General features: G+C 32.3%; 1 protein-coding gene across 1 annotated transcript in view; it reads left to right on the top strand.

The window, feature by feature from the left end:
- Positions 1–14,084, top strand: part of LOC126769604 (fasciculation and elongation protein zeta-2) — a 38,906-nt gene that overhangs the window by 17,098 nt on the left and 7,724 nt on the right. The window contains exons 2-4 of the mRNA XM_050488474.1: positions 10,534–10,642; positions 11,984–12,115; positions 12,349–12,469. Coding sequence (XP_050344431.1) covers positions 10,534–10,642; positions 11,984–12,115; positions 12,349–12,469 — 362 coding nt within the window. The remainder of the gene's footprint in view (positions 1–10,533; positions 10,643–11,983; positions 12,116–12,348; positions 12,470–14,084) is intronic.

The raw sequence follows: 14,084 nt of genomic DNA, 5'->3' as shown, positions 1-14,084 counted from the left end.
ATTTTGCCTTTGTAGTTTTATTTCATCCGGCTCTCGTCCGACTCGCTAACCCATTAATATGCGATAGTTGGCTTTTTATTTTAAACGTAATTGAAAGCGATAATTGAAGCGTTAGTATACACTTCAGCAAAAGTATGGAAAGTCACTTGTTATTTAGAAACAGTTTTATTTCCCCCGATAACGTACATTTAAAATATCTTAAATTTTGACCCAGGATATAAATTATCACAGTACAAAGTTTATTTAACATCCATGATTGATATCATTTTGTCCTCTATCGAAAGCACTCACCGCAACAATATCGTCGTTCGTTTAAAGCAAACATATACAATACCTCGTAATATTTTTATTGTTAAGTCGGTCATAAAAGAAAATTAATGATGTGATGGTGATGGTGGTGTCCTACTGAGCAGTTTTGCCCATGGCGGACATCTTAATGGAAACTAGACAACTGTGTAAGACAATAAGAATGCAGTGAGCAAACACAAACGCATTCTATTCCCTTACTCTAATAAACGTATAGAACCGTAAATCCTAGAAGATAGAAAATAATTGAAGTGCAAGACCAACTTTCCGAAGAACGGGGTTATAATCACTGCGAACACCTAATATTAATGTCGCTATTAAAAATATCTCGACAAATAATGAAATTACTGTTGACCTGTCGAACTCTGCAGCATTAATAAGCTACTGATCCAACGAAACAGTCAAATTAACGAAACATAATATAAAAGGGTATCCAAGACCTACTGAAATAAAACCTAGGCTTATTGATCGAGTAAAGTAAGTAGGTCGAGTGTGGATGTGTGGTCCGTGATCACTACGACAACCCCCGACGGATCGATAGTGAATATAGGACGGAAATAAAACAATGATTACTCCGAACTACTGCGTAACGTAGTACCAACGTTCGTTACAATGTAGTTATACCAGATTATTTATATTATAGGCTGAGTAAGCCAGTATAATTACAGGCACAAGGGACAACATCTTGGTCCCCAAAATTGGTGGTGCATTGGCGATGTAAGCGATGGTTAACATTTCTTACAATGCCAATCTCTATGGACGTTTGACCAATTACCATCAGGTGGCCCATCGGCTTGTCGTATACCATAAAATATATAAACTACATAGGATGGATATGCATTAACATTTAAACACTATAATCAATTCTAATAATTATTATTAGGACGTAACAAAGAACGTGTTCCATTCTTATTGGATATTCTGGGTAATATTGTTTTCTTTTCACCAATCCGCACTAAAGCATATTCCGTCGATACGACAGAAAAAATAAACAGTTTGCGGTTCGTCGTCTCTATGACAACGGGGCTCGGATCAATAGCACATCCTAGCGATAGCTTTTAATACATAATGTATATCTTACGTCTCAAGGCTTTACCCAATTTAGTGAAAATAAGAATCGTCTTCATGTCAGTAAGCAATGAGGTTGTTAATTTTAACCAATCACCAGCCTTTTCTGTCTGCAGCTGTTATCGTTTTTATATTATATTTTGGTTTGTATAAGAGTATTATTATTTTTGATACTGTTTTTCGTTCGCGTCATCTACTGTTGTAAATTATACCCCATTATAAAAGGTACATTAAACATAATATAAAAATGTTTTTAATTTAACTTTTAAGGCAATTAAAGCAATAAGTCAAATTTGAGTGCAAAGAAAAGGTATATTTACAAGAATGTATAAATGGATGTTGTTATATCTGTTAGCGATTAATAGACTTCGACATATTTTGACTGATTCCTATGAAAATTGGCACATTTATGTATTTTTTCATACTGAAGGTTTTTGCACTAACCATTGTGATGTACGTCGCCTCAAAATCACGCAACAGCACATGAACATCGATACCTTTGAACCGGTCGCCATGACAATTTGTATGCATACACGCATGCCGGTTTTTTTAGTATATTCTTCATATAATATGTAATTGAGTGTAATGCTTCTGTCGCAATACATGTTTTAAACTTATTTACACTTATCATTTACATAAAAGTATATATTTAATGTTTATTGATTTATATTTTACATCAATTTAATTTTATTAATATTTATATATTGTTCTGATAAGACATTTCATATTTGCTGTTATGAAAATATTTCATAAAATAAAAAGTAATGCAAAAATGACCTGAGCTAATAAATGTCATGTTGGCATTTCAGCCTTTGATTTATTAGCGTGCTCTCTGAATACACTGTCTCGGACGACCTACTGAGCCATTGTGTACTTTGATAACATAAATACCACGAACTTAACCCCGTTTCTTGTGTATCATACACTACACACAGATACGACTTTGTTTGTGTGAATTCATCTCGTAAATGTTTGTTCAACATGTTTTTATTTTTTTTATTTTACTGGAAGCATAAATTTTAAATTAGCGGTCTCGCTGAAACAATTTATTTTAACAGAATTTTAGGAATCAGAAGAAGAATTTGTTTAGTAAAAATTATTAAATTAAAAAATAAATATATTCCCGAACAAACTAAAATGAAAAATAAGAAAGTATGTAGATCTGCTAATCATGTCCACAAGCTGTCATGCCTTTCACCGACATAAGTTGACCTATTAGCTGATTGATGCATGAGGACCCTTGGCTCCGCCCCAAACATCAAGCTACCATCACTCAATCAGACGATGTTACATTTATCCTATTTCGGGATCCTTAATTATATACCGTTTTATAAATAATAAACAATATTTGAAGCGGATCTATAGTTTACTCTTAGTTTTAATAATCGGAACATTTTGGTGGTCCAGTGAGATATGTCTCTTAGCCGAATATTACCGATTCTTTTCAATTAATTTCTTCGACTATCTTATACCCTGTGATAAAAAAAAAGTCGTTTCGTAGCACTTTATCCTATTTTTTTTCCAAAACGAAAGACCTTACCACAAATAAATTAACGGACATAGCTTAATAATTACTGAATATTATACGATTTAATAATAATATACAGCTTTGAGTAACATTCTTTTCTAATTTCAATATTAAGCATAAGTAAGAGTCAGTAAATTCCATTGCTGGGCCAAGGCCCTTTTTTCTTGTTACGGCGAAAGTTTCGAGATACTACCACGCTATTTCATTGCGGGTTTTGAATACCTATATGTATAGAAGGAATCCGTCCGACAATTTATAAGCAAATTTATCACACGAGAAACTCAGTCGTGCTTATAAGGATTCGAACCTGCGATCTTTAGTTAAAATACAACGTAAGTTAACTTGCTCATCTTATAAAGTATAAAATCGTCCTTCGGTTGCGATTTAATAATTTAAGTAAAAATTTGTAAAAATCATATTAATTAAATATTATAAATTTTATACACAACCTTGTAATGTGACATAAGACCTTATTACATGAACATGCTTTTGTACTTTGTAATACCCGTTCCTTTTACGGCTCTAGAGGAATGTTGCGTCCGAAATCCAGTCAGACTTAAAGTTCCGTGAACCTGAACGTTAAAAAAAATAATTGATGTTTTTATCAGCATTTCGAGAATGCATTACTTCAGATTTTAGTTAGTTCGGATTAACTTATGCTGTATAAAACAATATTAACCAGAGTTTAATCTGATTTAATCGGATTTTAATTTTATACAGTACTAAAATATTTACCTAAAACATATTAATACTAGCTAATCGTCCCGGCTTCGCACGGGTAGATGAAAGGAATAATGTATTTTGGATAGGATTTGAGTAAAATCCGTTCTCAGTGACCGTCTAATTCGGGAAAGGAGTAGGATGTCGTCATGAGTGGTATTTCGCTTATATATATATACGCGGATATGTATATTGGATATATGGATATAATCACAGGTGATTAAAAAATATAATAGTATTACTTTAGGCATTCAACTCAAAAATTACGTCTTTCAATAACTTTCGATAGCTTTTATATAACACTCGTTAACACACTTACAACGTAATGTATATTTCCGGTGATTCGGTAAATTATCGTATATAACGCATAATCCTTTATTCAAATAATTAATTCCATATAATTTAACCCGAATTGTCATCAACAACTTCAGTTATATAAGTTACGAAATAAGTAGTAAATTCGTTATTTAATAGAAAGTAGACTTTACAGCTGTTGCCTGAAGCATTAGCCATAACCTACAAAGACCTGTCATCCGTGAAGCAAAGCTCCTATGTCCCCTGTATATTAATTACACCAATTAGATAAATTGGTTCACTGATATTTTACCCATAAATGCAAAGCATTGCATTTTTCTTAGAATTTGACAGAGACTTATCATTAGGAAAGGTTTTACAATATTGTGTTTAAAACTTATCGGCTATGGAAAATAATAAGGAGCACAAATGACGAAGTTAATTAGGAATAAATAAATAAATAAAATTTACAACTCTAATTGATTTCATACAAATATATAATTAAATTCACTCACGCGTACGCACTATGTAACGACTGAAATATATCAATCACTCTACAGTTTAAAAGAACCGGTAAATATTTCTCAACAATCTGAGAAACCATGAAAATCAGTATGTAGCAATACCACCCACAACACACGAATAAAATTATAAATATAAACGAATTGTGTAACATTCACTAAATATTTAAAGCTTTTATATACGTTGGAGAAATTAATTGTGTGTGTAAATCGTGTTAACAAAACGATTGGGTATAACACTATTACAATTTGTTCTGCGTTCAATAAAATGTCATAATTACTTTTAAATAGTGTCAAATAATTAATATCGTTTAAAAGCTACTTAATGTCGTAGACATCTGTCGATCTTCAATTTGAATTTAATTAATTCTTGATTTGATAATGGTCAGTCACTGAATGCGATATGAGAGACACTTGGCAGAGAAACCGTAACCGTAACAGCCTGTGAATGTCCCACTGCTGGGCTAAAGGCCTCCTCTCCTCTTTTTGATGAGAAGGTTTGGAGCTTATTCCACCACGCTGCTCCAATGCGGGTTGGTAGAATTCACATGTGGCAGAATTTCAGTGAAATTAGACACATGCAGGTTTCCTCACGATGTTTTCCTTCACCGTAAAGCACGAGATGAATTATAATCACAAATTAAGCACATGAAAATTCAGTGGTGCTTGCCCGGGTTTGAACCCACGATCATCGGTTAAGATTCACGCGTTCTTACCACTGGGCCATCTCGGCTCGTGAACTCCAAATTCGGACGACAAGGGCTACATGTCCACATCAGCAATTTATTAGTTGTGTTTTCATTGAATTATAATTTAATCAAAATATACTTAATTCAAGTCGGTCGTGAAACCACGAAGAACAGACAAGTAATTACTTAAAATTATAATAATTAACTACTATTAAATTTATATCCACGCATTTTTATCTTTCTTACTATCTCGTCTTACATTAAGTTTACAACTAACTAAAAGTACTTAGCAGAGTTTCTACTTAAACGTGTAGTTATATTCAGACCTACTAAACAAGGACATTGTTTCAAAATTGAAAGCCTGAGAAGAAAAATATTCTCAGCGATTTTATTTAACTCACCTCCCAAATCGTCTCACACTAAACAATAAGTCAAATGGTCCGTTGTTAACGATGAGTTTAAAGCAAACGCAACAGCTAACGGTAAAAATTACCATTGCCATATCGGCTTAGGTTTCGGTGCGTGTTCGGGGACACTCGATACCTTGTACGCAATATCATTAGGAGATGCAACTTTCATTTCTTAAAAAGTAAGAAAGAAAAATATAGTAAAGACAGCTCACGTTGAAGACCCAGTTAAGTAAGCAGATTTGGAAAATAATAATTATTTATTTTTGGTTTTGATTTTTTATATATGTCGCTGGTAATTGTCAAAATTGTTATATTATAATTTTTTTTTTTTTTTATAGAATAGGAAGGTGGACGAGCATATGGGCCACCTGATGGTAAGTGGTCACCAAACGCCCTTAGACATTGGTATTCTAAGAAATGTCAACCATCGCTTATAGCCAATGCGCCACCAACCTTGGGAACTAAGATTTTATGTCCCTTGTGCCTGTAATTACACTGGCTCACTCACCCTTCAAACCGGAACACAACAATATCAAGTATTGCTGTTTTGCGGTAGAATATCTGATGAGTGGGTGGTACCTACCCAGACGAGCTTGCACAAAGCCCTACCACCAGTAAAATACTTTAACCATATTTGAATACATAACACATGAAAATTCAGTAGTGCTTGCCCGGGTTCGAACCCACGATCATCGGTTAAGATTCACGCGTTCTTACCACTGGGCCATCTCGACTTTTTGTAATATAATATGTGAAATTATAATATCAGGACTTTACCTTAAGCGACTTATTTATACTTCAATGCATGTGTCGGCTTACATTACCATTAATTGGATGCGACAAAATTGACTTAAAACCATTTAACTCTTTATTACCAAGAATTCTAATCAAGCGAAACCGTACGAATTTTAAAGAAGTCTCATGCCACCTTAGACATGATATAAACCAATAACCCAGAATCTAATTTCCGACTACAAAGCATTCTGCTTGTCATCTTTTAATGGAACTGTGTCAGATGTACCAGCTTATATGGATTCGAGATTACAAATTAACCTTATTAAAGAGGTATGTGTTTCATCAAACAGATTTAGCTTTTTTTTCATATATTTCGGTAGACGGGTAAATAACCTACCGAATGATAAGTGGTCGCAACTTCCGATAGATATTGACTCTGTAAGAAATATTAAGCATCTCATATATCGCGAATGCGCCATCAAGTTTGGGAACTAAGATATTAAATCCCTTGTGTATTGTTTATTGTAGTTGGCTTCAAGAAAACAACAATACTAAGTATACAAGTATGATGATAAGTGTTACAATATGTGATGTGATGAACATTTATTAATATCATTAACCTGCGCCCTGATTCAAGGGCACAACTGTTAGCATCGTCATAATAAAGTATACGAGCTATAAAGGTATACTAAGCTTATCTTGAAATTGCAATCTATTAAGAAATAAACTTAAAGAATTAAAAAAAAATAAGAGAGGGGATGCTCAGTTTCTTTCGGTGGTTCTTCTCATCTGTGGCGTAAATTCTTGTTATTTATTTTCACAGGTGATAATTTTTTAACAATTATTAACCAAGTAAAATACTTCTTCAAAAATACATTTACAATGTAAGTACCGATAATATATTCGAATTTGAAATCTAATGTTCAGTTATACCGCTTCAAATTTTCTAAAAGTTATGTATTTTTGTTATTTATCGCTTAACATTTGTATGAAAATAAAATAAAAACCAATTATAATGTAATATGACTATTATTTGTAGCGTAAAACAACGCCATCTTGCATCTTGTTAATATTCAATTTAATGGCCAATAGTCATCTGCAAACCACATACCATATGGCGCTCTTACGTCAAAGGTCATAATGACTACACCAGACCTCGTGTTATTGCGATTGTCATTCGCACACCAATAACAAAGATAAACCATAAACAGATGTACCTTACAATAAAAAACACCTACGCAATTACAAAGAACAGATAAAAATTTGTTAATATGTATTAATGTAGCGATAATTATAAATACAAATTTTAGGATGCGCTAATCATTAAATATGCTAAAAACTTAAAGGAGCGATATTGAAATAAATTATCTAAAAAGTGTCACTTGTATCATTATGAAGAGATGATAATGTATACTTGTATCACATTATATCATTATGCTGATGTCCTCCTGACCGTTTTCAGCCATGGCGGCTATTTTACCAACTGCAAAGGACATTTAGTGCACAAGTGTCTAGTCAAATACACATACACTCTCTATTCCTTCATAATTCGGTGGGACGGCAATCTGTGTAGACATTTCCAACTTCTAGACTGCGGCCTGCTACTGAGATTTTTGACAGAAAAATCCAATGAGTTTTTATTGGCCCGTTTTCGGGATTCGGCCTTATATCGAAACAATAGACCAACGAGGCATTCAGTTATTTATTATGGTTTACAATTACAAAAGAGTTTAAATAAAATATAACTAATATCATACGCAATACTTTTTTACAAAGCGAAGTGCATTCCTTTGTTTTTTAAGTAACTGTACCAAGGAAAATCTGAGTCAGGTACGCACTCGCATGTATGAAGCATGTCAAGATGCACTCAACCTGCTCATTAGAAGCTTTCTTGGCCGTTATAACTCTAGATCTATAACTAAACCATTCCTACATAGAAACCTTGCATGCTTTTCATATTTATAACCATAAGCTTAAACAATTGAAAATATTCAAGTAACGTATTCACGGATAAAGGTGTGTTATGATACCATATTTCAGAAAAAAATATATATACCACATTAATTTGTTACTGTTATTGATACGATATTATAGAATAAACTATGAATAATTTTGTTAGCTTATGTGGCTAATTCAGGCAACTTTACGTACGTAGTCATACCACGATCATAAAATTGCTTCAGATAAGCAAACTTTCTCAGTTGCTACTTTAAAAGGTCATCGCAATTTATCAGTATTTATAATTATGCGATATGCAACACTTGAGACAGATGACGAGGTTACATTTAATTCGCACTTTATTTATTAATTCTCTGAATATTTTATCCCAAATTTATTACTTTTAAACAACTATTTTGATAAGTACACACACTGTACCTTAATACGCGCTACTTTTTAATTAAAACCATCTTATACTTTATTTACGAGTTAATTTTATGAAACAGTTTTCTTAATTATTCTTGTTTGTATAATTTTCCCTTTGGTTATTTTTTTAATACATAAGTAATTTGTTCTTAATTAATTATCAAACTTCAGGTTTTAGTACGTTGATTATAATCAAACGACGCCACATTATAATCAAACCCGAATCAATAAACTTATTTGCACATTGTACTAAGATAACAAATATTATAGAAATAGTAGACCTTGCATCCAATATTTTATCATGTAACAATTCCCGTCCAGCTGTTATACAAATAAATGATTCAATTGCGTTCTACTCCTGTCATCGTTTATTAATATAAAGTAACACTCGCATGTCATCGAGAGAGTCTAAGGCAGACTCTGATAAAACCACTGCGAGTGCGTACTACTTATATCTAATGTAAAGTGACACATTCCTCAATTGAGCCGTGACGTTCATAGCGATCTCAAATTGACGCCAATTTGTGTCTCCGGCTGAGTCACATACGCTCGTGTTGTTTCATGAGCGGGGTTCCTGCCACCTCACTCAAAAGTATTCAAATCTGATATGCGTAATTTCTCTCACCTCTAGATTTTTTTTTTATAAAAATATATTTAAAAGAATCGCGTTAGTCAAAATTCGTTTGAATTACCTAACGCCACAAGCAACGTTAAACTTTCTGCTGCAGATATTACTCAATTAATTTTATTTTATACCATCCTAGTATCGAAGTACTAATATTTTCATGTGTATGAATAAAAAATAATATTAAAAAATGTATTTAAAATCATATTTGTAATAAAATATAAAGTTATTTTCAAAAATATTTTTCATCCCAATTTCCATCTTGTACAAAAAATAAAAAAAAAATTAAGTTCGGTAACTGCAATGGCAAAAGCAGTCGCCCTTACATCAACATCTCGAATTTCAAGCAATTTATAATATAGCATCAAGAATATACTTCCACGATCCTTACTTATATTATAAATGTGAACGTTAGTTTGTTTGTTATGCTTTTACGTCTTAACTACTAAACCGACCATCAAGAAATTCTGCATACAAGTCATCGGAGGTACAGAAAGGACATAGCCTACTCCTGCCATTATCCGCAAAAAAACGCGGGTGAAGCCGCGGCCGAAAGTTACATAAAAAAACAGTTGTCTTTAATTAACGATAAATAATTCGAAAAATAAAACCTAAATTATTTTGTATAATTTAATCAATTATTGTATTACAATCGGAAATAACAAAAATAGGTTACGCAGTACCTAGAAATAAAAGCCATCATCATCCTTCGTTGACCTTGTACGCAAATAATTGGGAAGATTGACGCAATTGCGCTGTTCCCAGCACAAACCTCACGGGAAATACACCGAGAATTATTTCAGATTATATTTGCGGTTTAGTTATTTCACAAGGCCATAGCTACATGTTATTTATATAAAATAATATGCAAAAATATAAAATTGGTTATTTAAAGCAACTTTAAAGATCAAATTTGACGAAATATTAATCTGTAATGTAATAATAAGGTGTCGTCAATGGCAGTGTAACAAAAATTATCCAGTTAGAGTCGAATCCTCTTAAGATAACTATAAAAAGATCGGAATCATTTATAAATACAGTTGACATAAATCTGACTAGTATAGGCGGTCGGGACATTTATTACAACATTCGATAAATTACACGATATATGGCCGATTAAAATTTTAATGAACGTTGATCCTACATTTTTAGGACAGGCGTTTTAACTACTACGTATATTTCAGGCTCAAATAATCACGATAATTTTTAAATCTTTATTATTGATGAATTGATAGATTCAATTAAACTAAATTACTGTATTCCTTTGTTACAGAATGTGGTGGACAATCACAGGAAATTTCGGGAACATCCTACCAATTGACTGGACAAAGTCCTTTTCAAGGAAGATGCACATTCCAACATTGAACCTCAGCGACAAAAAGGTAAAAAAAATACAATTTCAAAATCAAAGTCATTTCAGAATGAAACAGTAATGAAAAAAATTAATAGAATATTTATAATTTTAATATAATAACAGTATGAAATATTTACTCAAATTTTTGTTCTTTCTTAAAATACGAGACGCGACGTTTGTGATTCACGACTGCTCCAATTCCGCTCAGTATATTAAAATCTAAGGTCACACGTTTGTTTGTTCCACTTGCAATTCATATCACATTGAAATATGAATACATAATAATATATAGTATGTCAAATAGAGTTCTTACTGGTGTTACCACAATTGTTACTAAAATTTACGAAAAGTCTTTGCACTTTAGCACTAATCATGCTAGCATAATAATAAAATTAAATAATATGTACCCTTTGGCTGCATTTAAACTTCCGATATATAAGTCATTGTAATAAAACAAGTTCTGAAAAGACTTTTTAGTTTTTCTTCTGCTTAAACCATCTTTATTTTGTGAAAATAGTCGAATGACTCTTAAAAACTTAAGATAATTGAGGGTGAGGTGAAGTACAATTTTGCAAATTTTAAAGAAATCTGTTTAACCTAATACATTTGAAAATGTAGAATAAAAATTAACGCTAATTTTAAACATCATTCACTACTTGTACACTAATGTACCAAAGTAGCGTACTTACTAAAAGCAGCATTGAAGTTCGTTCTCGTGTATTTTTGTATTTTCATAATACGCCATAGAAAAGTATTTCGGAGCTGGAAAGCTATTCATGAGAAAACTTCTAGTTCATTGTTGTATAAACGTAGCGAAGTTCACCGACCTCCAAACAAGGTTTTAATGAGGCTACTTCTGTTCCAAATATATATTTTTTTTAGTATACATTGTTATTAAAACTTTATGGTGAATAAAAAATGTGTACGTGAAATTCGAGAATATTTTATACAAAAGCTAGCGGTTTAAGCACTAAGTATAATATTAAATATTTTACAAACTGTTAAAATTGAAAACATTTGTAAAATATTTCAATTAATATAAGTAACACTTGTAGTTTGGCGCTTATTAATAATCATTAATGTAGTATTTGGAGTGAATAAATTACTCGACATTATACATTAGCTGAAATAAAAAAGGCATTTGCTAATGGCTAAAGTTTATCATGATGCAGCGCGGCGTGGAGCGAGCGACCCGGAGACCACTCGTAAGTAGGAATCCTTATAGGCCCAACACGCACTTAACAGCTTGATATTATTTTATTTCCTTTATTACCCACTTGTTTTTCTAGTATTTTTCTCCTTTAGGAATATATTTAAAAACGGTTTCACAAATGATAAACTTCATACAATTTATAATTTTGTCTTTTAGGGCGCTATGACGCCGGACGATGAGATACACAGCTCTGAAGACGAAGCGGTCGCGTCCGACTTGGATATGCACGCGCTCATCTTGGGAGGTCTGCACCAGGACCACGAATGCCCAGTTAAGACTGCTGATGAAGTGAGTACAATAAAAACAAATATAATTTTGTTTAATAGTTTTCGTAAATTATAAAGTCGATTATTTATCTGATTATATTAATTTATGACAAAATACTTTATCAATTTTATAAACTACCAACCTCATTTTTTTAGTTTTTTTTATATAACCGAACTAAGATACTCGAGTAACTCGTCGATTACACGAAATAAATATTATCTTTGTCGAATTTAAAGCATAATATTTTATTTCAGGTGATACAAGAAATAGACGACATGATGCAGGAGACTCCGTCGTCGGAGGGCGATCTGATAGAATATAATGAAGCCCTGGAGAAAGGGAAAGAGGTGCTCAATTCACCCCTATATGAAGATAGTGAGTTATTCATTCATTTATTTTAAGATATAATATTAAAAATAAACTTTTTTCAAGAAAGCTCTTACAAACACTTTTGAATCATTCAGTCATTTTCCAAGAATAATTAATATTTCATCTAATGTACAGTATATATTAGTTTTTTTTTTTTCATAGAATAGGAAGGTGGACGAACATATGGGCCACCTGATGCTAAGTGGTCACCAAACGCCCTTAGACATTGGCATTGTAAGAAATGTCAACCATCGCTTATAGCCAATGCGCCACCAACCTTGGGAACTAAGATTTTCTGTTCCTTGTGCCTGCAATTACACTGGCTCACTCACCCTTCAAACCGGAACACAACAATATCGAGTATTGCTGTTTTGCGGTAGAATATCTGATGAGTGGGTGGTACCTACCCAGACGAGCTTGCACAAAGCCCTACCACCAGTGTTAATAATATAATAGAGAATTAAATTAATTTCGCCTCCCCCCCCATTTGACTGATGGGCGGTGGGCGAAATTAAAATTAGTGTGTTACGAATTGATAATTATTTAATAAGTGAATCTAATTCTACATTGAATAAATATGATGGTTGACATTAAATAGCGACGTAAAATCACAATTTTAAGCCATTGTCCGACGTCTCGGATTTTAGCTGAATATATTTAAAAAGACTTGACCTAAAATAGAATCTGGATCAATGAGTTATTAATTGTGGAAATAGAAAAGAGTGCCAGGAAATAGAAAACGGTATTGCATAACAATAATTTGCATACTATCTTGTTAAACTATACAATATACAACATGCCGTATAAGATAATTTGTACATAATATGTTCCAAATAATGCCATTGGCATATTTTTTTAAATATATTTATGCATGATATTATATTTTGTCAATTATTTATTCAAATATGTATATATGTTCTATAAACAGATTTGTTTCACATTAAGTTTCGAATTTAATTTAATTTTTATCACACGCCTTGCGTAAAATATAACGGCAGTTGGACCGAGCTTCATAACTCGTTGTTAACGTGAAGAATGCTTTACGACGTAACAAAGACATGACCTCTCAACGCTGACAGGAATACAGTTATTATTCAGCCGGAATATGACGTAATTGTTGTAATTTTCAGGGTATTCAAAATGCCTGATTTTTGATTGATAAATAAAACAATTGATAGTTGTTAAAATGTTTTACAAAAAAATTAAATAATATATAATTTAAAAGGTCTGCATACTAATATAAGTGTCATTATTGTATCTTTTGCGTCAAAATTTCGTCTTCCTCAAATACCTACCGTATATCAAACTGTCCGTCACCTTATTATTTTAAATCAATTAAAATAAAAAAATATGTCTATGACGTAATGTACGCGTTACAATACCGAAAATATTTACTAATTAATTAAAGACAGCTACAGAACCCTGCCAACGTATGTTCGTGTAGTGATACAATTATTAGCATAATTATCGTAAACTTACGTCTCGAGGATCATTAAAATTTCGAAACTGTCTGTCTGTGTGTGATTAATTTTATCACTGGCAACCCTAAACATAGACCTAATCCTATTCGTCAGAAACATTAAACATACTGTTAAGAATAAATAAACAACCTGAAAACCGA

The sequence above is a fragment of the Nymphalis io genome, chromosome 7, assembly GCF_905147045.1.
Source record: "Nymphalis io chromosome 7, ilAglIoxx1.1, whole genome shotgun sequence".
Classification (NCBI taxonomy): domain Eukaryota; kingdom Metazoa; phylum Arthropoda; class Insecta; order Lepidoptera; family Nymphalidae; genus Nymphalis; species Nymphalis io.
The sequence above is the reverse complement of the archived record's forward strand: the minus strand, read 5'-3'. Positions and strand labels throughout refer to the sequence as shown.